Raw genomic sequence first — 25882 nt, forward strand, 5'->3', positions numbered from 1 at the left:
AAGCCTTACTTTCTTTCTTACTGATGGTGTCAAAGGGAGAGACACAAGGTTGGTGAAGATTGGAGGAGAAGAGGTAACTCTCTTAAATGGTGTTCTGGATTAATATAAAATATTAGTTATTCATTTCCAGTTTTATCTGGGTTACAAATGGTGCATTAACCTTCTCTGCAGTTTCCATGGACCTTTGCTTGTGACAGCATAAGTAATGCTTAACACAAAAGATATGTTAGTGATAATTCTTGTCATAAATAGAAAACTTTTATTTGGCAATAATATGTTTGTACCTTCTATTCTTAAACAACACAGTGGAGAACTAAATGTGCTGTTTTAAGAAATCACCTTTAGCTATGTATGACCTGACTCACTTTCTCTTGCCATCTCTACAGTTGATCTTAATGTGGTTCACCTGAATTAGGCATTCATAGACCATTATAGGAGAGCTGAGCAAAGGATACAGTTGTTTCAGCAGTTGTGGCTTATAAGAGAGATTGTCTGCCTATTTCTTTTTTCCTGCTGGATTGCTTCTGAGAATGTCACCAGAAGGGACCAAGAACAGGCTGTTTGAATATCACTGTGATAAGCTGGCACATAAAGTTTACCTAAGTCATAATTAGAGGAATGTGACAGTGGCTCCAAGGTCCAAAGGCTTAAGGTTACCAGGGAATAGAAGGCATGAGCCATAAAGAGTCTGAAAGCAAAATACAATTTTTTTTCAATTGATACTTATATGTGTAAAACTGAAGTAGAGCTGGATGTCTCTTGGTCCTGAGCATTAATATCAGCCACTACCTCAGGATTTGCATTAGTTGGTAATGCAAGGTCTTTATTCTCCAGTCTACCCAGGATTTCCTGTACTAGTATATAAATTGTTCCTTCTCTTGGTGCTCAAATTGAAGAATCACTTTCTCATTAACCACGTTGCTTAACCTATTTTTTTCTTAGTTTTCCCACGTAAAGGGGAGGTAACAGTTAATTTTAGACCATCAGAGTCTGCAAAAGAAAATTAATTAGCACTGGTAGAAGTAATATATGTTACTGATCATTGTATTTCTTCTGTCTGTAATAGGTAAGAAAAGCTCCTCAATAGATCATTGTAGTATTGCAATTATCTGTACAGCACTGCATTGATAGAGCTTTATTCACATGTCAAGCGGCTTCCTAATTTTCATTCATAGGATCAGACTTATGTAAGACAATAGATGGAAGACTCTATCTGAAGATGGTTAATCATAAGAATTAATTCCTATGCTCCAGTGCACTACCAAGCTGTTGCTAGCTCCAGAAGAGTCCCTTTGCTCTGGGAGTGATAGTCCTCCTTGGGGAAGGGGAGACATAATTTAGAGACTGCCATTTATGTTTCTCTTCAAGCACTTTTTCAATGCTTTTTTGTGTCATTTTCTTAGTGAGGTGTTAGGATAACTGAACCCTCACCATTTGTATGATTTTACATTTTTTTTCTTGATGTCTTGAGGGGAACTTACCCCCCTCAAAATACAGTGGTTTGGATATGTTATTTTCATTTATTCTTCTCTTTGTTCTGGTTTAACCATTCTCAAAAGCAGAAATTATGCGTATATAAGTTGTGTACACATAGGAAAAATTTTTAAACATTGGTTGTTGTCAGAAACATTTGTATATGTGTACTTTCTTCAAATTTTGTACCTCATAGCCACTTCACATGAGACCACTGCTTCTAAATGTACATAAACTGTTATTTTGTTTCTCTTTATTTTCACAGTCTATTCATATCCATGAGACTCAGTTACCTGGTAGGTAGACAAATGGCATAAAAATAGTTTTAAGATGTGATACCAAAGCAACAATGCAGACAGGTTTTGAAATTTAAAGTTTTACCAAGACCTCTTTTCACATCTTTCCAGGCTTACAACAGGGTTTATTTGCTCACTGGGAGGTAATACTGAATATTTCTTTTATGAAATTATATTCTGCTTCTACAGATATTAATGTTTTCTTAAACAGAAACATGATCCAAACACACAATCCTTTTCAGTGTGTTCAAAATCACTCTACCTACAAATGATGTACTCAAAGAGGAGGAAATGCTTGATAGTGGTCACATTTCACTTGAGACTAAAAGACCTCTGAGTTGGTACTTTTTCAGTGTACTCTTAATTAGCATTCGTATGTTCCATGCAATCAAATTTTATTTATTATTTAGCAGCAGTCTTCCAACTTCTTCCAGTCTTCGTCAGTGTCATGTTGCATCATTGCACTTGGAGACTATTTTGGCTTTTTCAAAATTAATTCCCTAGTATCACCTGTTACCCCTAGACAATTTTTCCCATTTCTCAGAGACAAAGGCATATTACTTTTGAGGTAATAGGTCAGCATAGCCATTTTGTTTGCCAAAATTATTTCATCTCCATTTGAGGGAAGAATTTTCAAAAACTTGTTATCTAATGACTCTTCATAAAAAGGGTTTTTCTATTTTCACACCAGCATATTCTTTCAGTGAAGATTATAGTTGAATTTTCATGTTTTACATATTTTGTACTAGCTGTTGCATAAGCTTTAGCTGGAGGCTTTTTACTGAAAGAGGAAGGCCAACTTTCTTTTGTGACTTTACATATTTTTTTAATAAAATTGCTTGAATGCAATTATATCTATAATAAAAATCAGTGAATTAGAGAAGTGAGATTACAGGGTAAGAATGAGCTGTGCAAAAGACCACAAGCACCTTCCTTAAGGAGTGTTCATCTCTGTAGCACCAAAGAATAGAAGAGTAGAAGTCTTTCTCTTTGTTATAATGTAGACTCAAAGAGAAGGTAAAGGTAGCCATAACAAAAGTTAAGCCTTGTTCAGGTGCAACAAATACCCTGTTGGTACATGAGCCTGAGGCAATGCAGGCAAAAGCAGGAGAAAGCAACTGTATTCAGTCTTGAAGGTGGATTACTGGGTTTAGAAACACAGGGTATTTATCAGCAGTGAAATCTCAATGAATTCATCTAATAGACAAAAAGGCCTACAATATGTGCTATGAAGCATGATTATAGACCAACAGACATAAATACAATACAGTATATTTTATGTATTCTTCTACAAACCTGCTGTCCTGAAACTCAGATTAGAACACAAGGCTTTTGTAGGACTTGGTGCATTCTGCCAGGATCAATTTTGTAACAATCTGTTCTTCCAATATTGTCATGATCATGAACAGCGATAATGACTATGGTAATGATTATAATAAAAGTTCAATTTTGTTGTAACTTCAAAAGTCTGCCTAAATGTTAGCACTAATTATTCCAGTATCTTTATGCTATTCCCATTCTTGCACGTGTGAAGTGGAGGTGTCACAGTCTATCAGCTGGTTCTCACAGCACAGTGATGTACTGTGTTTACACCAGTGAAGTCCCCCTGAAGTCAATGGAATTTCAAAGATATGATTAAAAGCAGAATTTATACTTTCCTTGAAAGATCCTTTCTGGGAACACATATCTTTAAAGTCATGATTCATAAAATATATATGTTGAAGAAAAGCATTCCATTGAAATAAATGATCCTTGGGTGTATGCTGCCTGTAGTATGCTTGGCAATATATGCATTAGAAAGAGTTCCATTAGCCAGTCTTCTAAAGGATCATAAACTTGACTGTTGGACTAGCAGAGCTGGAGTAAATGAAGCATAAACCAAGCTAAGTAGAACGTAACATAAACAGTATCTGTTTCACCTAATGTAGGTATTACCATTTTCAGCTACTGATATGCTTATACAAAAACATTGATCTTGAGGTTTTTTTATGTAGATTCTGTATAATGTAGGAAAAAAACTGTAAACCAACATTAAGCAAAAAAATTGCATCTTCTGTGCAAAGTAAGTAGTATTTGGGAAGGTAAAGGGTATTTGTTTTCCTTGTTTTCTTCAATTCTTCTAGTAGCCCCATAGCAAAAAGAGAAAGAGACCCATGTAGTGAGTGACAGGACAAGGGGGAATGGCTTCAATCTGAAAGAGGGCAGGTGTAGATTAGATATAAGGAAAAAATTTTTCACTGTGGTTGTGGAGAGGCACAGGAAGAGGGGGCCCAGGCAATTAATGGATGTCCCATCTGTAGAAGTGTTCAAGACCAGGTTGAATGGGGTTTTGAGCAACCTGGTCTACTGAAAGGGCCATGGCAGTGAGGTTGGATTAGATGATCTGTAAGGTCACTTCCAACCCAATTCAATCTATGAATCTATGAATCTATGATTCTGTGATTCTATGATAAAAAGATATTTTTTGACTTTCTCAGATTGGAAAAGACCCCTAAGGATTATTGATTCCAGCTCCTTGCTCCTTACAAAAATACTTAAAATTAAACTACACACTTAAGAGCATCCTCCAGATGCTCCCTAAACTCTGACACTTTGATGCCATGACCACTCTCCTGGGGAACCTGTTCCAGTGACTGACCACCCTCTCAGTGATGTAACTTTTCTGAATGTTCTATCTGAACTTCCCTTGATGCAGCTCAGCTCATTCCATTTTCTTGTGTCCTATTGCTGGTCACCAGAGAGAGAGAGCAGGATGTCCCCTTATGCTGCTTCCCTTGAGAATGAGGTCGCTCCTCAGCTTTTTTTCTCTGAGATGAACAAACCAAGTAACCTCAGACACCCCTTTAAAGTCTTGCCATTGAGGCCATTCACCATCTGGGTCAGTGTCCTTTGGGCACACTGTAACACTTTACATCCTTCTTTCACTGAGACCCCTCAAAACTGCATGCAGCACTTGAGATGTGTCTGCTCCACTACAGTGTAGAGTGTGACAAACACTTCCCTCAGCTGGCTCACAATGCTGTGCCTAATGCACCCCATGTTGTCCCCTTTGGCTGCCAGAGTACACTGGTGGCTCGTATTTGGCTTGCCATGAACTCAAACCCTCAGATTTCTCTCACACAGAGTGGTTCTCCAGCCTCTCATCCCCCAGTCTTTACATACAGCCACAATTCCAGGTGAAGACTCTGGCACTTACTCTTTTTAAATTTCATAGGGTTGGTGCTTGCCTAGCTCTCTGGTCTATGCAGATCTCTCTGTAAAGCTTCTGTGTCCCTGAAGGAGTCCACAGCTCCTCCGAGTTTAGTGTCATCAGCACAATCACTTTTATGTGTGTTTAATTTCTGTGTCCAAATCTTTTCTAAAAACGTTGAAGAACACTGGCCCTAAAACTGAGCCCTGAGGAGCCCACTGGCAGCTGGCTGCCAGCCTGATGCAAACACATTTAATACCTCTCTGAGCCAACTGCTCAGTCAATGTGTTATGGATTTCTCTGTGCTCTGTACATTTTATCCAGAAGGATACTCTAGGAAATAGTACTGAAAACTTTGCTGTAATCTAAATGCACCACATCTACTCTCTTTTCTTGGTGGCTGACCTAGTGCTAAAAGGAGATTAAGTTGGTTAATAAGCAAAGCCTTCTCCTCATGAACCCATGCTATCTGTGGCCGGTGAGGGTGCTGTCTTTCAGATGTTTAACAATAATTCCCAGAATAAGATCCTCCATAATTCCATCAGTCACTGAAGTGAGACTTACAGGCCTGTAATTTACAGCATCTTCCTTCTTTCCCTTCTTGAAAACTGGAACAATATTTGCCAGCTTCCAGTCAACTGGGGCTTCTCCAGACTCCCAAGATCATTGACAAATAATGAAGAGAGGTACTGGGATGACACTGGCTAAATCTTTCAGTACTCTGGGATGAGACCCATGGGGGCCCAGAGATTTATGTTCATACAGATGCTGCAGCAAATTTCAAACAAGTCCAGGGTCAGCTGGAAGTTTATCATTCCCTAATACATTCCCAGAGTTCACCCACCTCTTTTTGTGTGTGATTTCTTTTATTTTTCCTAAAGAAATGACCATCAAGGGACTCCTGTGAGACACTTCAAGAGTCAAAGTAATTTGGGGTTTTCCATCTACCTTGTTTTCATTAATTCCTCTCCTTGGTCTCCTTTTCTCTTTCCCTCTCTGAACACTTTTACTATCTGGTCACTTTGCAGCAGCTAGAAAACCAGAGAATTGATGCTGAATTGCTGGAGGTTATGAAATATGTTTCAGTGATTTCAAATAAAATGTCAGACATAAAACGCAGCATTCATTTTTATAATTGTCACTTCTGAGGGTTGCAATTGAAGTTGGTAAGAAATACCAAATTTGACCTTACTGAAATAGAAGATGATAAAGAGACATGACAACATTTCCATGAAAGAAGTATGCTAAAGTTAATTTTTGGGAAGTGAAGGTATGGTTTTTTAAGCAATGAAATTTTTAGAAATATATTTTAAGGGGATAAAAGGTAATAAGTGCAAGGATTTTATAAAAGTATGAAGAGATTATTGAAACTGCAAGGCACAATACATATTTTCACGCTTGTGAATTGGATATGCTCAGTCAAAAGTAAAATCACCATTCTTGAAAAATCACCTGTAATACTTGACAGTTGGTTAGTTGTTCCCTTGACAACTGCTCTGGTAAATCAAGGGTGTAAAAGAAGCTGCTGTTTCAGTGTTTTGCAGGACCCTTTTATTTTATGTCTTTAATATCAATACTTTTCTAGTAAAGGGATTTTTGTGGGGATTTTTTTCCTATGTTGAACTGTTAAGCTGGGCTAGCATTTTTCAGATTGCAGGGAGAAAAACAGCAAGTAGTTCTAATTGTAGTCCTCCAGTTGTGACATTGTAAAATGGACAGTGGTGTAGCTAGTTTCTAATAATTTTTCAGAAGACCAGAAACCCTGCTCTGCTAGCAGTGTGAGGTGTCTGTTCAGAAACAGTTTTATCATGATTATTTAGCTTGAAGAAAAACAAAGGTTCTCTTTAAAATGCCTGGGGTTATTTATACCTTCTGATATGACACTTTAATTTTGGTATACTTCTCCTTAATCTGTTAAAAATATGGCTGCACCTTCAGCATTATATAGAAAATATAATTGCTATAAACTAAACTTTCTTAAATATGTTTACATAACCATTGCACCATTGAATGCTTATGTGCATATATGAATGCATGCTTACATAACCATGAATGCCCCATGTTTACATTAATACATTGTGTAGTTATAATGCATAAAAGCAGTTAAATTCTTCCAGAAGTTCCAGTCTCTGGACCTGTTCTCATCCGTATTGTCAAATATGTAATCAGTTTAAGACACTTTACTATGTTTCCCTTGATATAACTGGAAGCTGAAGCAATCATGCTATCAATTAGAGCTTAAGTCAGTCCTTCCAATTATTAGGAGACATTAGTAGGGTTTTGGTAATCCTGCTTTCTACTGTGCTCCTTTAGTGCCACCTGGTGACTAGCCAGAAAGGAAAGAAGCATGATTTTATTTCCAACTGGAGAAATCTATGATAATTTAAATTAAAACATTTACTTGAGCAAGATCATACCAGATTTAGAGGTGCCCCAATCTTAGGTAGCTTAAGAGGATTTATTTGACTACCAGTTCCAGACCTAGAGTAATCCAATACCTAACAACATTTATCTCATGAGTGTGTGAGGTACATGTTGCACTTTGTTAGAAATCCAGTGTTCATGCACATAATTAATCAACATGCAACTATTAATGACACAGTTTATAGCTACTATTTTGCACTTGTTGAGGGTCATGAGTCTTTTGTAGAAAAAATAGTAAATCCTTTGTAATTCTTGTTCTTAACCTTATATAAAATCCACAACAACTACGAAAAAAACCAGGATTTTCTAAGCCTAGAGCAAACAAGAAGGCTGAACATATTCTCATTTCAAATTTGTAAAAATAAATATTTGAATTCATCAGGCCTGTATCTCAGCATCTCCAGGAACAGGCTGGGCTTCACATGGCCCCAGACCTGTTAAGATTACTGTGCATAACCTTGCCATATGTCCGCCACATATATACATTTCCTATAACTATTCCTCACATCCCCAATTCTTTACTTTCCTGTGATTCCTTTTTATATCATTATGAGTGTGATAGGAAGGAATCACAATTCTGCTGCCTGACAAAATTATACTGCAATAGGAATCGTGTTGCATTCTCTCCTGTCACTGTCTCTGGAGGGAAAAATATGCTGGCTTTAAGTGCAGCCAGAATATGCCACTGAGATGCAAGGCAGATGGACTGAAATGCCTTCAGCATCTAAAGGAGTGAAAAAGCACCACTGAACTAAAAATACTTCAAAATTTAAAGATGTCAGTGATTAGCCACTTTCATCTCAGGTGTTCTTAATGTGGGGTCAGTATCTCATGATATGAGGTTAATTAGAAAAATAAAGAAAAAATGTCAAGAGAATAAATCATCAGTTTCATTTTCTCTTTTCTAATGGATTTCAATCTTCTGTGAGGTGTGTGAAATAATACAGCTGCATTTATTCAATTGCAAGATTAAGACAGATTTAAACATAGCTATAAGAAAACTATAACCAGGTTATAGAGCAACATTGATGGTATTTTAGCTCAGGTAATTTCTGTGACAGAATATTTCAAGCCCCTTCTTTTTTTCATCATTGTTTTTAAAAACTAATATTATTATGTTTTGCATGTTTTCATGTTGTAGCACTGTCTGTATTGAAATGCTATAATAAAGACTGAGACAGCATTTGTGGTTTAATTGCCATTTTTTCATGTGTTTATAATATTCTAAGAAATCAGTCTTTTGGACTGTAATTTTCCATGCTCTGTCTCTTTCTAAAAGCTATTGTAGGCATATTTAAGTAATCTAGCAAATTCAAACAGTCCTAATTTTGTGGTAACATAAGCATGAAAAATATCCATTTTTTTCACTTTTCAAATGACAGGTTTTCCATCCTGTGACAAGACAGAGAAAAATTCCAAGTATTAATTCATTGGAAATCTTTACAGAAAAAGAAGCAATGCTGAAGAAAACAGTGGTAGCATGCATGGAGTGCATTCCTAACATGCACTCCAGAATACAGGGCAGTAGGTTTCTGCTTGTAGCCTGTGGTTTTATTCTCATGACTCAGTCACAAATCTATTGGCATACATCAAACAAATCTGTTCTGCTCTTGGAGATTTCATTGCTGCATATTAGAAAAAAAGCAAAACTCCTCTATGTCCTTTGTGAACTTACAATCTAATGATCAAAATCACTGTAAATTGAGCTGCTGTTTATGGATACTGAAAGGTTTTATGTGGATTTTCCTTTATTTTTCACGTATTTATTTAAAGATAGAATGGATTACCAGGTATGCCTGAGTAGGGATGACTGTGTTATTATCTAAATGAATTTATGATACTTGGGCTTGTCTAAATAAAGATTCCTAAAGTAAAGAACTTGTCAGTATTAAACAGTCTTTAAGGCTTATTTCAGTTGCACCTATGTTTAATCTTCCACCTTTTTCCTACAGTAAAGGACCAAAACAATGTAAATTCTGTGTAGAAAGCAGTGAGAATGTGTGTACACCAGGCATTTCCCATGGAAGTTTACAATGCAGAATGGATGGCTAATTGCTTGAAGATGGTCACACTGACACAGACCTCAATGTTCTTTTATTTTTCATTAGATGAGCATTTCCTATTAGTTAATTTTGGCACTTCACTTAAACTTTTGGTCTTTTTGGGCTGGACCATTGTAACACATGGTATAAGAGGTTATTTAGAAAAAGAAACATGCAGACTTCAGAAATCTTTCTGCAAAGCAGGGGCAAGGCAGGGGCAGAGGGTAGGCTTTGCTATGAGTGTGTTAGGTCTCTACTACAGTATCCACTCAGAGTAGAAAACATCAAGGAAAGGCTAAGAGTTTGTTTCTCCCAAGAGAGAATCTTAAATGACATGATTTTCTATTATCTGAGAAAATTATCTTTATACACCCTGGCTTACTGAGACTATTCCCAGCAAGTGAAATATGAGTAGGAATAATAAATCAAATTCAAAGAATATTTTCTATTTCAAAAATTGGTTGGAAAACACAACAGTGGGAACATTTTCTCCAAAATTGTCCTTATTTCAAGTACCTAAAAAGGAAATCACCAATCATCTGTCAATATATCCATTGTTTATTAAGGAGAAACTTCACTTTACTGAATTCAATATTTATAATGAAATTGTGCAAATCAGGTGGTCTTCAAAACTGCAGGAACTGTTTCTATCTCCCTATATTAAAAATCAAAATATTATGCTAACTTTAGACTTTTCAAGAAGGAATGCAATTCAAAATACTTGAACAACACAACTCTTTTTAACCTAAAATTATAAATAAAAAATTAATATTTTTCAAACTCATTTGAGTAGTCTAGGGGTCTAGATCACATTTCAGAAGGTGACAATAGAAAATGCCATTCAAGTATCTCAGACTTTTAAAGAAAGATTCAAGAATAAGAAATGTGTTGCATACTTAAAAGGTAGAAATAATTTAGCACATTTCAACCCCATGCATCAGAGTTCAGTGAAAAGTCAATGAATTAGTATTGACTGATTCAGCTGTGAACTAGCAGTGATACAACCATTGGAAAGGTGGGATTTATTAATATGTAAGCATCAGCTGCTGATGTGGATGTTCTGGCTATAAGGTGAGTCAGTAAATGCACTGGTTTTGTGCTACCCACTCAGAAATCACTGCAGTGATTTAGTGATTTTCTAAATATTCATTGGGGCCTATACTATACAGTACTATATCCATTTATGTCAATACAATGTTCCCAGCAACTTCAGAGGTGAAAACTGAGACTCTAAATTTCACAATGAATCTACAGAGAGAAAGATGAAATAGTAAGACTTTAGAAACAGAAGCAGAGACACAAAACTCAAGGCATAACCTGGAATAAATCATGCCATGGCAGCTGCATACAACCAGCCAGGTGGTGATATATAAAAAGGTACCATTTGAGACTGTGGTACATCTTGATGTGTTTTCTCCATGAGTAAATTTGTCCTTATCAATGCTGAAGTAATTTCTATGATTAGTAATGCTTCTAATGCACAGATAATAATGGGCTTTAAAATATTTTAACTTTTTCATATGTGTATGGCATAACATAAAAATTCATCTATCCCACAAAAAAAAAAAAAAACTGAGATTCCTATTATTGTCCTTTACCATTTATTCAGCTAAAGGAAATGGAAAATTTGGTCGTCCATATAAATAATTTTTTTTCAGAAACTTTTTTAAAATCGGTTGTGTAGCATTTTGTGAGATATTACATAAAAATGTAACATTTTTTTAGAAGCCATACCCCAGAATCCTAATTATGGTGACTTGGCTGAAATTCTCAGTGTTTTATTGAATGTTCAGCAGTATTTACTACACAAATTCCCCTCACCTTACCTTCTTCTTTATCTCTGAGGCTCAATAGCAGAATTTACACTAACACACTTTGCAAGTAGTGATAACTGCCTCGCAGTGTAATTTTTCTGCTCAGAGGTATGCAGCCTTTCATTTCTTATTCCATTTCTGTTCCCTCTGTAGGTCAGGAAAAAGGAATTTCAACCCAGGCTATTCAGCATCATTCAACATCGATGTCACTTGTCCAACAATCCTCTATACTAGGGAGACTGTGTGTCAACCACAGTTAGCACTTAAAATGTATCAATAGCCACTTAAATATTTAAAGATTTTTTTTTCTTCTTTTCTCTGTATATATTTCAAACACTAGTCAAGAATAGCAAGAAAGCAAACAGAAGAGGGATGTTAGTGGATGAAACTTGCATCTTTTGTCTCCTGGGTAATTCAATAGCCATGAAACTGAAATTAGTAGTGTCCAAAGATTTCCATACTTTATGGAAGTATGAACATCTCTTTCACCTTACCTTTGCCGTGTGAGGTTTGAATACTCCGTGACCAACAGTATAAGCAGCAATGGGATTTTCTGTTTCCTTACAGCTACATGCTGCCTGTGGGCAGTCCTGAAGGTTACTGCATGATTGAAGTGGCTGCAGATGGAAACCCCCCTGTACAGCACCGACTTTCCTTCTCACATCAAGCATCTCAGGTGAGTCTGCCAAACATCAAAAAATAACTATTTGCTTTGAACATTTCTTCAGCATATGCACTATAGTTGTTTTCAAAGGAGAACAGGTATATTCTAACTTCTTCTAAAGGAGGAAATATAATTCCTCTTCAGATATCATTACCTGAACTTATTTTCTTTCTAATAGGTCTTTTCGCATCCAGTAACGACAACATATCCATTAATTTCTTCATTTATTTGACTCTGAAGCCTCTATTCCTGCTGCACAAAGTTCATAAAAAGGACATGGATGCTATGAGAGTTAAAAGAAAGTATATTAGCAGTGTCATTTACCTAAGGCCAAGGGAGATATTGGAAACAATTCAGATATTACTAAGCAGTAATTCTAGTTACTTTTTGGTTGCAAGCTACACTGTCTAGGGGAGGACAGTTATGAATCATCAGTGATTTAATTTGGTTTCAGTATTTTTGCTAGGACTTGGCTTCTGGATAGTATTGTAAAAATATCTGTCTCCATTTTGAAACTGGTATCAGAAGACTCATTCTGAATGGACACAAGGCCAGGGTTCCCAAATCTTGAATTTTTCAGTTATTCTTTGTCTTCATTTTATTGCCTTTGTTATGCATTCTCTCATCACAAGTTTATTTCTGCATGAGACATTTTTAAATGTTTTTAGACAAGAATTTGATCTGTGATTGACAGCTTGCTTTATAAGTTTGTTCACTAGAAGACAGGTCAGTTATCTGCAGAGATGCTAATCCTGATGTGCATCTCACAGTATGCACTGCTGGTTTGTAACAGAATTTCTTCCCTTTCATAGTATGAATGTCAAATCCTCATGAGTAACTGTTACACTGTACAGACCTGCTCCTAATCTCCCAGAACCTCTATTTACAAAGTACACAATCAAAGAAAGAATAAAAAGACATTCCTTATCTCTAAGAAGTCTAATGAATATCTTCCCATTATTGACTAAGATAATCCTTCTCTCAGGCTAAAAGTGAAGAAGGCTATTTTCAAATTAGTATTTGAAAGTTAACATGAGTATTACATAAGTTATTGATATAATGTTATATTAAACCTTTGATGTTATTAACAAGACTTACAGGAATTTTCTTTGTGCCTCCTTAAAATATATTCTGGTTAACTCAGTTAAATTCAGAACGGGACCTTTATAGAAAGAATGTGTATTATGGTGTAGTAACATGAGCCTGAACATCAAATACATTATGATAAAATCCAGTGGTGCTAGAAACTGAGCAAAGCCTACTGAAGTTGCTCTGTGATACACTTGATATGCCCCCAAGATTAGTGCTTTTGTAAAATAAGCAAAATAATAGAGGAGATTGTGTTGCCAGTGGAGTGTTAAAAACACTGCTCTTAATCACAGACACTTTGTCATGCAGTCCAATGCTTTGCCTAATTCTTAAAAGAGATTCACAAGCAGGAAGAAAATGTTTGCCAACACTACTTACAAATCTTGTCTATCACTGCTGTGTTTCATAGCTTTGTTTGAAAGAGGATAAAGTCAAGTGATCTGAAATGAATTCAACAAGTGCAGAGCCAATGTCTTTGAATTTCTTTGCTATGAAAAATCTGATTTAATTTTATCCATGCTCTAAAAGAAGTAGGTTTTTTTCTCTTTCCCTTCAGAATGAAAGACGCTGAGTAGAAGAATATCTGGCTGTATTCACATTTATTGTATCACAAAATTTCACTTGAAATTGTCAACAACATTGTTCCAGGACTGACAAAAGCAATACTGGAAACAGCAAAGCAAAAATCATATAGATGTGTGAATTCCAGATAGAAAGATGGGATATTTTCCTCCTGTTTCTACTTTTTCACAAGTGTCTGAATATGATAGTGAAGTGGTTCTTCACTAAAAGTTACCCCCTCACATGTTTTACGTATGCTATGCTATGATAATTTCTGATTCCATTGATGTACTCCTTCTTGACTTGAGTGGGCTAGGTGTCACCCTCTTTCTGGAGTAATGGTATTGTACAAATAAATGCATCACTGTATGATACAAGTATAGTTTTTTTTCAATTCCTAAGAATGGGCAGGCACTTAACAAATGAACTTAGGAATGACGAAGTCCCATGTCAAAATTCCAGAAACTTAGGAATTAGATTGAGGAGTGGAATTCAAAGTGTTAAATGAGTCACAGATCATTTATATGTGATGATTAAGGGCTTGAATCCTAGGTTAGGCAACAGAGGAATTACCATAGAGAGCACTAATATGATTTGGCCAGACCCTGTGTGAAAAAGTTGTGATTGTTTCTTTGCACCTTTATAAGGATGTTCTAGGCTTTTGGAAATTTGAAAATTCCCCTTTTTTTCTCCCAGGGGATTCAGTACAGCAGTCTGTTTTCTGTCACTCATTAAAAAAACTAAATTTTTTTTTTTCTGTGTTCCCCTTATCTTGGGATCCCATAGGTCCCAGGTCCTAAAGGAATTGTCTTCAACTCTACAGCTTCTCCTGTGTTCCTGCACCAAACTCCAGCCATGAATGTTCAACTCATCATATAGGATGAGGGTATCTATGTAAAAAACTTACTATGTTCACTGGTTAATGCTGAGAATTCCAGGGATACATACATGCATTCCAGGGATGTATGTTCTCTTATATATATTTTTTAAAATAATCACTTCAGAAAGTATCAGAGTTTTTTGCCATCTTCACGTAATGATTATTTCCTTATCAGTATTTATTATTCTTTAATTATTTATAATAATATCACAAATCATATTTTTTTTCTGAAAAGTCTTGTTTTGTTTCTGCAGATCAACTTTGGATCAATCTTCCTTGGAAAGGTTCCTGCTCATGAGGAGGTCCATCGATGTGCTGGGCAGATATATGGCTATAAAGGATGCATTAGGGATTTCCAAGTTAACCACAAAGAGTTGTTCATCATAGATGAGGCTCTTGAAGGAAGGAATGTTGAGAACTGCAATGTTCCAATATGTGATTATCATCCATGCCACAATGGTGGGACCTGCACTAGGTAAGAGGTATTTCTTTACCCATTTTATCCTTCATTCTTGATGAAAAATTACTATAATTTTCTCTGTAATGAAATAATCACCAGTCTTTTGTCCTGATAATTTCAAATAGAAAATGTGACATCTTCATTCCAGCCAGAAAGATATTACACCTTATTTGCTTGCATGAAAAGTGATATAAAATATAATGACATTGTCCACACAGGATATATATTTTGCTGAAGCCAGAATTCCTTTGCAACCAACCAGATCAGTACTGCTACAAGACTAAATGTGAACCTTTCTATAGACAGTTTGGACAGAAGGCACATAAGAGGTCATTCTTTTTCCTAACAACTCCATTTCTTAGTTGTGTACCTTCACACATCTTCATGGTGTGTTTCTGAGTGCAAATGTTCATTATCATGCTATGGAAATGCTAACAACTGATTTTCTTGTTCACCTTCAGCATGTATGAAAAGATATTGTCAAAGAACCTTTGAAAGCTAAGGTGCATCATGCTGAAAGAGGAAATGGAGTCTGAAAGAGACATGAGTTAAAAGAACAGAGGATGATGGTTCAGTAGGAGCACAGTAATTTTTTAAGCTGTAGCAACTTGATCATTATCTAAGGAACTCAGCATTTAAACATAAACAAAATTTTTAGAAATTATAGAATTTGTGAAGTAGCTGCCAAATTTTTAAAAAATTGTACTTCACTTCAAGGCAAATGCTGAACAGAACAGTTTAAAGTCCTTTTGGTGTTCTGGGCCACTGTGTGTTTCTTAGATTGAGGAGATCTTGAAAAAATTTTTGAGGGACTTCCCTGCCTCTTGATTGATATGAACACACAAAGAACATGAAACAGGTCTTTGATCTCTAAGTCTTTTTTGACTAAAGCACAAATGAAAGCAAGGCAGTTCTATGAAAACACACAATTTGCCTACCAGTCTGATGAAACTGAGTGTGTACTTTGGAGTAGTGAATCTGGTTTTTCTGTTGGTTTTTACTGTATCTCTGCCATTCTACTGCTTGTCCAGTCAGCTCCCATTATGGAATACTGTTTCATTTGAATTTGTGTCCTGAATAATTGATGAGGATTGGATTTATTTCCTGACTTTCTCCTTCCCAGCCGCTGGCCTTTTCAGAAATGTTTTTGTATTGAAATAGGTCAAAACAAAACCTCTCTTCTGCCCAGAGGCGTCATGAAAGACTGGGCATGTGCAAACCTGGGATAAGTGGCTGTGCAGTAACACAGCTTTCATGATTTTCTACAACAGCCAGCTGATTTTCAAGGATCACCTTCTCCAAACCTAAGAATTATTCAATCTAATAAGGAGGAAATCAACTATCAGCAAGCCTGAACAGATTAATAAGATGCTTCTGGCAAAACTCAAACATTAAAAGGAGTATACAAGAGATAGAAACATGACAAGGTCATCAGGGCAGTGTACAGAGAAAAAATCCAGCTCCATAGATATGGAGCTGGAAAGCCAAAGCCCATCTGGAAATTAATCTGGCAGAGATGGGCAGGGCAAGACCAAAAGCTTCTACAAGGATAACAGCAGCAAAAGGAAGACCTAGGAAAATGTAGGGTTGCTGCTGAATGGGGAAAATTTCTGGTGACGAAGGATTCAGGAAAGACTGAAGTGCCTTCTTTGCCTTAGTCTTTATGCAAAACTGGGCTCCAGGAATGCTATTCCTCTCCTGTAGGAGACAGTCTGAAGAAAGGAAGATTTACACTTGGTGGACAAGAATCAAATTAGAGAGTTTTTAAATCAACTGGACATATATGTGTGGGACCTGATGGGATTCACACATGAGGGATGAGGGAATTATCTGGTATTATAGCAAGATTTTTTCCAGGTGTTTCACTTACACTGCTTAATGGCAAAAAGAAAAAAAAAAGTATATTTTTCATTGCATTTAATTCTTCAGGTGCTTGGCAAATAGTGGATTTTCTTCTAAAAGACCATTAAGTACTATATAGCAAATATCTCTGCCATGTTTTTTTAAGGAAGTCTGGAGTTTGTTGACTCATATTGCTGAGTATAGACAGGTGTGGTTTTAAGAAACATTTTTTACAGTTGTTCTGAAAAGATATTTACTTGCCTTTTCTCATCATTAGAGAAAAAATACTATTGTAGTGTTCAGCCTATTGATTACAATGATTATGCAAAAGAAATTTATTTGAAAGGGAAAAAAAATCTTTGTCCTTTTAGTAGAAGAAGACAGGGATTAGAATGTACCTAGTTTTCAGACACAAAACTTCAGGGTGCAAAATGAGTATATTGTGGCCTGTGTTCAAGTCATTGGTTATGTCAGGTGTTCCCCTGGCATTTGTCAGGGAAAGACTTTGTACCAGGCAGGGCAGCAGGACAGACCCAGGCATTGGGGATATCTCTAGGTATAGTGATATGCTGAGGCAGGACTGGGACATCAGTCCACTGGTAGGGGATCAGGATCAAGCTCAGAAAGGGGAAACAGGGCCAGACACAGCCCTAAATTGTCTAGGCAGGGCAATGCTGACAGAAAAACAGAGCTTCAGCATGTGCAAGGGTGACTTGGGAAGGCAGACAATGTAACTCCAAATGTGCTCCACTTCCTCTCTCTTACCCCCTGTTTGATACCCTGAGCATGATGCTGTGTGGTCTGGGATATCACTTGGGTCAGTTGGGGTCAGTTTTCCTGGCTGTGTCTCCTTCCAATTCCTTGTGCTGCCCCAGCCCCTGCACTGGTGTGGTGGGGTGAGGAGCAGAAGGGCCTTGACTGTGTTACCAACTCAGTGTTCAGCACCAATGTAAAACACAGCCCCACACCAGACAGCTACTGTGTACAATATTAACTCTATCCCAGCCAAAGCCTGCCCAATAGAACAAAAACCATTTGTTTTAAAAGTTTTTAAACAGATGTTGCATCAGATTAATGTTTCAGTAGAAATCTAAATTTTTAATTCTTTACATAGTCATTGTGTATTAGATTAAAAACCAAATCAGTCTAACTATGTAAATGCTCTACTCCTTTAAAAAGCACTTTTTCAAGTTCCCTAGCTCTTTTACAGCACTTTATGCTAAGGTAGAATTCCAGATTAATATCAGAGGGGGTGAAATGGCAACTATTCTGTAAATTTAAGCGTTTGATGCCACAAATTTCTACAGAATTCAAAGCTCATTGGATTTGGATGTGTTTGAAATGGCCCTGGAAAGATTAACCTAGGAAGCTCTTAATATTCTGTGTGGCCCCCTGATCATAGGAGCCAGATGTTGCAAGCCAAGCTTAGTGTTAATTAAGAAGACACATCTGTGTGTGGGAAATAAACTCACAAAATTACCTCACCAATGATTTGACAATTATGTCAGCCACTACACTAGTAGCAGTTGATGAATGCATTTTTTTTAAATTTTATAAAGACTCAAAAAATGTAAACATACACAAGCTCAGCTTTTATAGTGTAGAACACAATCTCAAAGTTAATTGCTCCCACAAACAATCATGTTTGCAGTGTCTCCAGCTATTCTCACAGTGATTATTCGTACTGTTGTTATTCCTCATGTATTGATGCAGCAGATGGGTCCATTAATGTTAATCAATTAACCAAGACTGAAAAATCAAACTCAATTAGCAATAAATTTCAAAAGAGAGACACTTATCTTCAGATTTTGACTGCCATGTATGCTGTAATCAACAAAAATATACAAGGAATTTAAATTTTCAATTTTCATCTCCTGACAATATGAGAGATACCTTTCTAGATATGTAGGTCTCATTTGATTAGTACCTTTTTAGCTATAAATAGAGAAATACATACTTTAAAGCATATTTCAGAAATTGTCTGTTTTCTGCATTCTGGGAAATCATGCAATTCCTCTTTAGCCTTTAAGAACACATCACTAAATGAAATTTTTCATCCAAACTCTTCTAAAGTTCATCTGATAACATTTTGAATGTCTTTTAGAAAAAAAAAATGCTGAGGAGACCAGATTAGGTGATTTAACAAATTTTGTGGTGTCCTTTTAGTATATATCCTGAATATTAATTAAACAGTAGAAAGGGTAATTATGAATGTGAATTTTTAGGAGAAAAAAGAAAGACCTTCAGCTGTAAACCTTGGAGACCCTAAAATGTTCTTTTCAAAATTTTTTACATCTCCTTTTTCATTTCAAACACTAGTCCTGGTGATCCTTTTCCAGCCATGTGCCAAAAATGCATTTATGCTTGCTTGTGCCCATAAGCCAAAACTGTGTGTTACGGTAGGTTTCAGCTGAAAGTATTAATCTAAAGATAGGCTTGTATGCCTTTATTAATTATTTTCTCACATTTTAGCACAGAGCTGCAGTCTGCTTCCAGCTTGCAAAATCTGGTTTGTGTGTTTTTTGACCTAAAGATAGAATTGTTACCCTAGAATATGCAGGTTCCTTCAAACTAAGGCACACTGAAGCATTTCTCCAAAACTAGCATGAGTATGGCAGGTCAAATTTTTAGAATTGCTCATGGATTTTCTCTCACTGCTTTAGTTGTAGGTGTTTTGGGGTAAGAAAGGTACCAGCTAGTCATAAATAACAGAATTTATCATACATCAGTAAACTTTTTATAGATGTGTTTCGTAGACTAAGAGACTCAGGCCAATATATTAACTAGAACATCAGTTTTTGGGGGTTTTTACCAATCTAAATCCTAGTTCACATCCATATTAAGTTCAAAATTAATACTTTAAATTCCACTGTATTCAGGTTTTGCAAAAAGATAAACCAATGGGATTAAAATTCATCCTAGTTGATCTTCAAATGAAGAAAATTTCAAGATGGGAGTTGTTTACCCTCAAAACTTTTCAGAAATTGCAACAAATGCAGTTATGCATGCTGATTTATGTGAAGATAACCTGCTTCCTTTTGGAGGGGTGATTTTTAGGCAGGTCTCTCAATACCAAAGATGCTCACATTTTACAACTCCAGAATTGGATGTTGGGATGATGATAATGGTGATGATGATGATGATGATGATGCTTCATGCTTACACATACCATTATTTAGGAAGACTAGTTGGGAGACTTGATTTTTTGGGGTCCTGCTCTTTTTATGAGATTAGATATTATAGTGGGAGTTTGGTACTTAAGAAAGAGATTCACATTTGGAAATCTATTGCTTTTTTCTATAACGTACTTCAAATTTGATTTTGGAGAATAAAGTATTTAATTAAAATTTATTTCCAAGCTGTTTCCTTTTTCTGGAAGAGAGATTGTTCATCCTTTTTGGTTTCTCATGATCTTTGGAAAAATTAATGCCATTTTTGTTAAGGAAAAAAAATAATATTGAGGAGGCTGAAAGATAATTCCATAATGACCAAAAATCCTGTTGGATGTGTGCTTGTTGCATCATATTCTCACAAGAAAGTTAAATAAGAAAAAGAAAAAATTTCATTTCTAGTTTTCCTAACACTAAGTGTTAAGAGGTAGAGAATTCATTTACCTAGGCTGATCTTTCTGGTAGAAGGAATTAATTTGGCTTAAGTCCCATATAAAAACTCTGCACATTGTTTTTCTGGATAAAATCTGCATTTCTCCCTCATTATTTTTTCCTTAAATAAGAACAGAAAACTAAAATTTAATGCCCTCTAGCCCTTGAAGATTAGACAGTAAATTGTTCTAATCTACAATTTTGTTAGGATATCTGTTTCAAGACTGAATTAATTGAACAAGGTGTGTCTCACTCTTTGAATCAGAAATAGATTCCCATTTTATCGTATTTAATTTCTTGGGCATTGTATTCCTCAGATTATAGTACCATGGAGGAAAGATTTGACAAAGAAATCAAAGCCATATTCCACTAAGCTGACAGCATTAAGTGATGATGTTTTAGATTTTAAACAAAACATCTGTAAGACCTCAGGAAATTTTATGATGATAATGTATGGGAACACAGCAAAATATAAAATCATAAATTTTGTTGGATATACTAGGATTGAACTGTTATTCTTTTCAAATAAGCATTTTTAAAATATGGAACTTCTTTACTAGTTATTAAAATGAGGTACTCTCTTCAGAATTTGTTTGCTTCAGAACATAATTTTATCTTAGAAATATTGTTTTAATAACAAATTCTGGCAATTGAAAAATAATCCAAACAAGCAAGTTAGAAAAAGTGATATTCAAACCATAAAGCATTCTGCTTCTAATTTAGGTGGTATTGTAGTGATTCTGTTAAAAATTTTTGTGGGAAAATCAATTTTTTATGCTCTCAGATCCAGAGATTTAGTATCCGATTAGTGTGAAAAGTGGCACACCGAAAACAGTGCACGTAAGAAAATCAAGGATCAAAAATATATAGGGCTTCAAATTCCTGACTCTTTAGATAATGTGCAGGCTGTGCACAAAAATTTTTACACATCATGTTATATATCATCTCTATTGAATTTTACTTAAATCAGAGAAGCTGCCATTGCTAAAATTTTACTGAGGGTATTGAAACACCAGTAAATGCCATTATTATACCAGTTATCTTGGAATGTTTTGACTGAATGAAATTCTCTGTAGCATTATTTCTGCGCATTACTGGAGAACCAAATCAGCATTTCTGATAGTTTTAATTCCTGAAGGGGTATCTAGTTTAAAGCTTTGAAATACAACCAAGCAGCAAAATTAATGGAATACTTTTCTAAGGCAAGTGAGATGTTTAAGCATGAGTAGAAATACTCAAAGCACTATTCATACAAATTCATACAATTGGAGAAGTAGTAAGCATATTCTTAGCAAGAATTTCATTTCACTGTGAATCCTGACAAATAGCAGAGCTCAGGCTGTTTGCTATAAGGTATATCATGTAATATATGTATAAGGTATATCATGAAATATATGTATGAAAACTGACCAGTGTGTCATATTCATTGTACTAATAGTTTTCCAAAATTCCACATCCATAATTCTTTCAGTATAAGATTTTCTGAGGACCCAAGCTCAGAGAGAGGTGGTGAACAGGTACACCCATGTGTCAGCCAGTCACTAGTGAGGTTCCCCAAGACTCAATGTTGGGCCCAGTCCGGTTTAATACCTGTATTGATGATCTGGATGAGGGAATGGCGTGCACCCTCAGTAAATTCCAAGACAGTTTCAAGTTGGGTGGGAGAGTTGACCTGCTGAGGTCAGGAAGGTTGTGCAGAGGCACCTGGACAGGCTGGATCCATGGGCCAAGGCCAATTTTGTGAGGTTCAATAACACCAAGAGTCAGGTCCAACACTTGGACCACAACAACCCCATGCAAAGCTCCAGGCTTGGGACAGAATGGCTGGAAAACTGCACAGAAGAAAAGCCCTGGACATGCTGGTTGACAGCAGCTGAACATGAGCCAGAGTGTGCCCAGGTGGCCAAGAGGGCCAGTGGCATCCTGGCCTGTACCAGCAGGGATTGTCCCCCTGCACTCAGCACTGCTGAGGCCACACCTTGAATCCTGTGTGCAGTTTTGAACCCTCCCTCTAAGACTCTGAGGGGCTGGAGGGTGTCCAGAGAAGGGCAGTGGAGGTGGAGCTGTCCAGCCTGGAGAAAATTAGTCTTAGTGGGGATCTTATGGCTCTGTACAACAACCTGAAAGTAGGTTGTAACCAGGTGAGTGTTTCCCTCTTCTCCCAATTAATAGGTGGCAGAACTCGAGGAAATGGCCTCAGGTTGCAGCAGGGGAGATTTAGGTTGGATATTAAGGGAAAAAAATTACCAAAATGTTTATATATCGGAACACACTGCCCAGGAAAGTGATCAAACCACCAGATAATCTGCAGTATCTGTAATACATGTCAGAACATTTCTTCTTTTGCTGCTGACCTAACATGCAGACCTACTTACTAGTTATAGATGTCTACACTTGAAGTACTAAAAATTATAGATGGAGAACCACTAGTGTAGTTGATAGAGGTTGAATGGGTTAGAACTTCGTTGTTCTGAAGCCTTGTTTGGGAGGCTATCATTGAAAGAAAACAACGAGGCTTATCAAAGGTCACAGAACAGAACAGGTTGTGATTATGCTTTAGAGAAGCTTCCTTTGCCTTTGGTATCTTGTTAGATTTGAGAAACATTCTTAGTATTCCAACAGAATTCGAGAAGTCTGGATATAAAGTATCATCTTGATATAGAAAGTTATCATGACACCAGATTTTGTTTTTTACTTTCTTTCTCAGAAAGCATTTATTTTCGCTTTCCTTTTAGAAATATAAAAAATATTTTGTGTTGTTTGTTTTTTAATGGGAAACCATGTTTTTTTTGATTTAATAAAACTAGCCAACTTTGTGACCATCTGAAAAGATAAATATACATAGTGGTACCACTACAGTCACGAGAATTTCATGCTCCATGTGTATGCATATAATGATTTTAGATTAGGTGTCTTTTTAGTAGCCAAACCTAGCTAAAAGAGAGCTTTTAGGAAGCAGAAAGACAGAAACAGAGGAGACATTCTGCCAAAACATCCATAAGTGTCCAGCTGACTATTCAAAGGCAAAGATAACTAGTACCACTTTTTTCTCAGAGCCCACTGGAATGGGCCAATACCTGAGGTGTTTGTACTGTCTGCCTCACAACTGGCTTCAGTTATATCAGCTCTTGCATGTTGTGAAGAAGGGATTTTTTTTTTCTTAAACTAAGAATGACTTATAGAAATTGTGTATTACTCTGAAGTGAAGGGGAACATAGAAGATCAATATGTTATTTTATTCTCAAAACATCCAGACACCTAAGAATTACCTGGTGTCCTGCTAGAAAATTAGTACATTGCTCTTCAGGAAAGACTGTCTTGGATAAAAAATATGTATGAAACAGTCACTTTTGAAGACTGGTTTTCTGAAATCTGTATCTTTGGAAATATGAAGGTAAAAGAACCACAAAAAGCCTTTTGTCCTTTACCAGGACCTCTCTCAGGTTACTTCACAGTAGAAGAGGTCAGAACAAGGCCTGGGTCATTCGTTCCCCCCATAATTAGTGGAGGCATCTGGCATTGCTGTGGAACAATACAAATCACTACACCACTGCACCCTGAAATCTGATTTCATTACCATGATGACAATATGGGATATATATTTCATATATATGATGTCATAGTGTCATCGTTTGAGCCTGGCACAATGCCAGTGCCCCCACAAAAATACCTCTTTCCCTGGCATCCACTGTGAGATGTGATCAGAGACAGAGCAGGGCAGACTCCAACTTAAGATTAAAAGGAAAAAAAACTTTATTAACCTAAAACTACAAAGAAAAACACACAGAACACAGGATGAAAACCTTCCAAATTTCTTCCTCCTCCCCCCACCAATTTTCCAATTCCATTACCACCCTTTAGATAATCAGTTCTCAATTCCTCGAGAAGAGAGAAGTCCCTCTTGCACCACAGACTTCCCCAGGAAACAGTCAAAACTTCTCGTGTTTCCGTGTCACGTGTGGCACCGCCCGGAGAACATTTTGCCATCGTGACTTCTTCCTTCCATGTCCAGTGCTCTCACCACTGCACATGGATCAGAGCTGCTTCTAGGGTTTTTCCCTTTAAGGATACTTTGTCCAGTTCCAAAGGGAGCACAGTCCCTCTCCTTTGGGACACCTGTCCCCCCCAAATTTCACCCCCTGGGGCCGAGGGGTCTCTTGAACAGAGATCATCTTCCTCTTCCTCTTCTTCGAAGCGGAGGGCACCACCACCACCCTCCTCACCCGTCTCTGTTCACACACCTCCACATCACTGCACTCTCCTGGCTCTGAGCCATCGCCTCCCCCTAGATGCAGTCTCTGTGTCACGGGAACACAAGGGGTTCTGCTGTGGCTATACAAGAAAAGTCCAGCCAAAGGCCACTCCATCATCTCCTCCCACCTAGAATTCTTCTCAACATCTCCTCAATCTCATCAACTTCAGGAGGAATCAGCATTTGCAAGGTTTCCATGCTCCCCAGAAGGGTTAAAAGTCTCAGGCTCTGCCGGTTTGCTTCATGAACTCCCACGCCTGGCTGCCCTGCTGGGCACTCCTCCCTTCTCCTTCACGCCGGCAGCGCTATCACAGGCACAGGCTTCGGCTCTCTCTCCCTCTCTCCAGGGGGGGGAATGGGGAATGGCTGCCCGAAGCCCTTGCAATGTTCTCCTCCACCCTTCGGCCCCAGCCTGGCCTACCTCTCTCCGGCCACATGGCTCCCCTCCCCCCCTGCCCAGCTCAGAGCCAGACAGGGGGGTCTGCTCAGTTCCAAACCGGAACCCAAAAGGAAATTGCCCTGGGAGATCACAGCTTTTTACCCCCTGTGTTCTCAGAGGCGTATCCATGCCCTCAGTGGACAAACCAGGTGCCAATATTAAATCTGAACACCGATTGGCTTGCCCACACCATCACAAAAAACTTCATTTCCTCTCAAACCATGACACATAGTCATATGAGTTTTTGGACATCCTACTCATGTCTGTACATGAAGCCCAAATATGTTAACATGTAGAGTACGTTAATGGATACTTTATTTGCTGTGTACCTAAAAAAACACATATGTCCTAGCAGGTTTTCACACTCATGAATAGGTTGTAATACTAAATGAGATCAGGTTCTAAAAAATCCCAGTGGGAGTGGGCACCTCAGGAATCCCACAAGGCAAAAATCCCAGATGGAAACCAGTTACTCAAAGGCAGAAGTTTCGTTTTAAATAGAAATGGAAACTGCCAGTCACAAGGGCTCCACTGGCAAGCTGGCCCAGTCCAATGGCTGGGATGTGATGGTGAGTCACCACTCTGGAGAGACAGCAGACACCTTCTTTACTGATCTAGCAGTGGGTCTCTGCACTGGTCAGGTCAAAACTGGTGCCCCATGACCTTCTGAGTGTCTGGCCAAGTACAACCAGATGTTGGGAATTGAGGAGGAGCTCAGCAGCAAGGCTCACTTTGCTGGCAGGAACATTCAGGAACCCTCATGTGCACTAAGAGATCTGGTTCAGCACTCATCATCGACTTTGAGCACAACTATCACAGATCACTTCAATGATTGTTATTTACATTAGAGTTCT

General features: G+C 37.3%; 1 protein-coding gene across 1 annotated transcript in view; it reads left to right on the top strand.

Annotated features, from left to right (window-relative positions):
* Positions 1-25882, top strand: part of EYS (eyes shut homolog) — a 700331-nt gene that overhangs the window by 577978 nt on the left and 96471 nt on the right. The window contains exons 39-40 of the mRNA XM_050973021.1: positions 11807-11915; positions 14688-14908. Coding sequence (XP_050828978.1) covers positions 11807-11915; positions 14688-14908 — 330 coding nt within the window. The remainder of the gene's footprint in view (positions 1-11806; positions 11916-14687; positions 14909-25882) is intronic.

Source organism: Serinus canaria, chromosome 3, assembly GCF_022539315.1.
Source record: "Serinus canaria isolate serCan28SL12 chromosome 3, serCan2020, whole genome shotgun sequence".
In the NCBI taxonomy this organism is placed as follows: Eukaryota; Metazoa; Chordata; class Aves; order Passeriformes; family Fringillidae; genus Serinus; species Serinus canaria.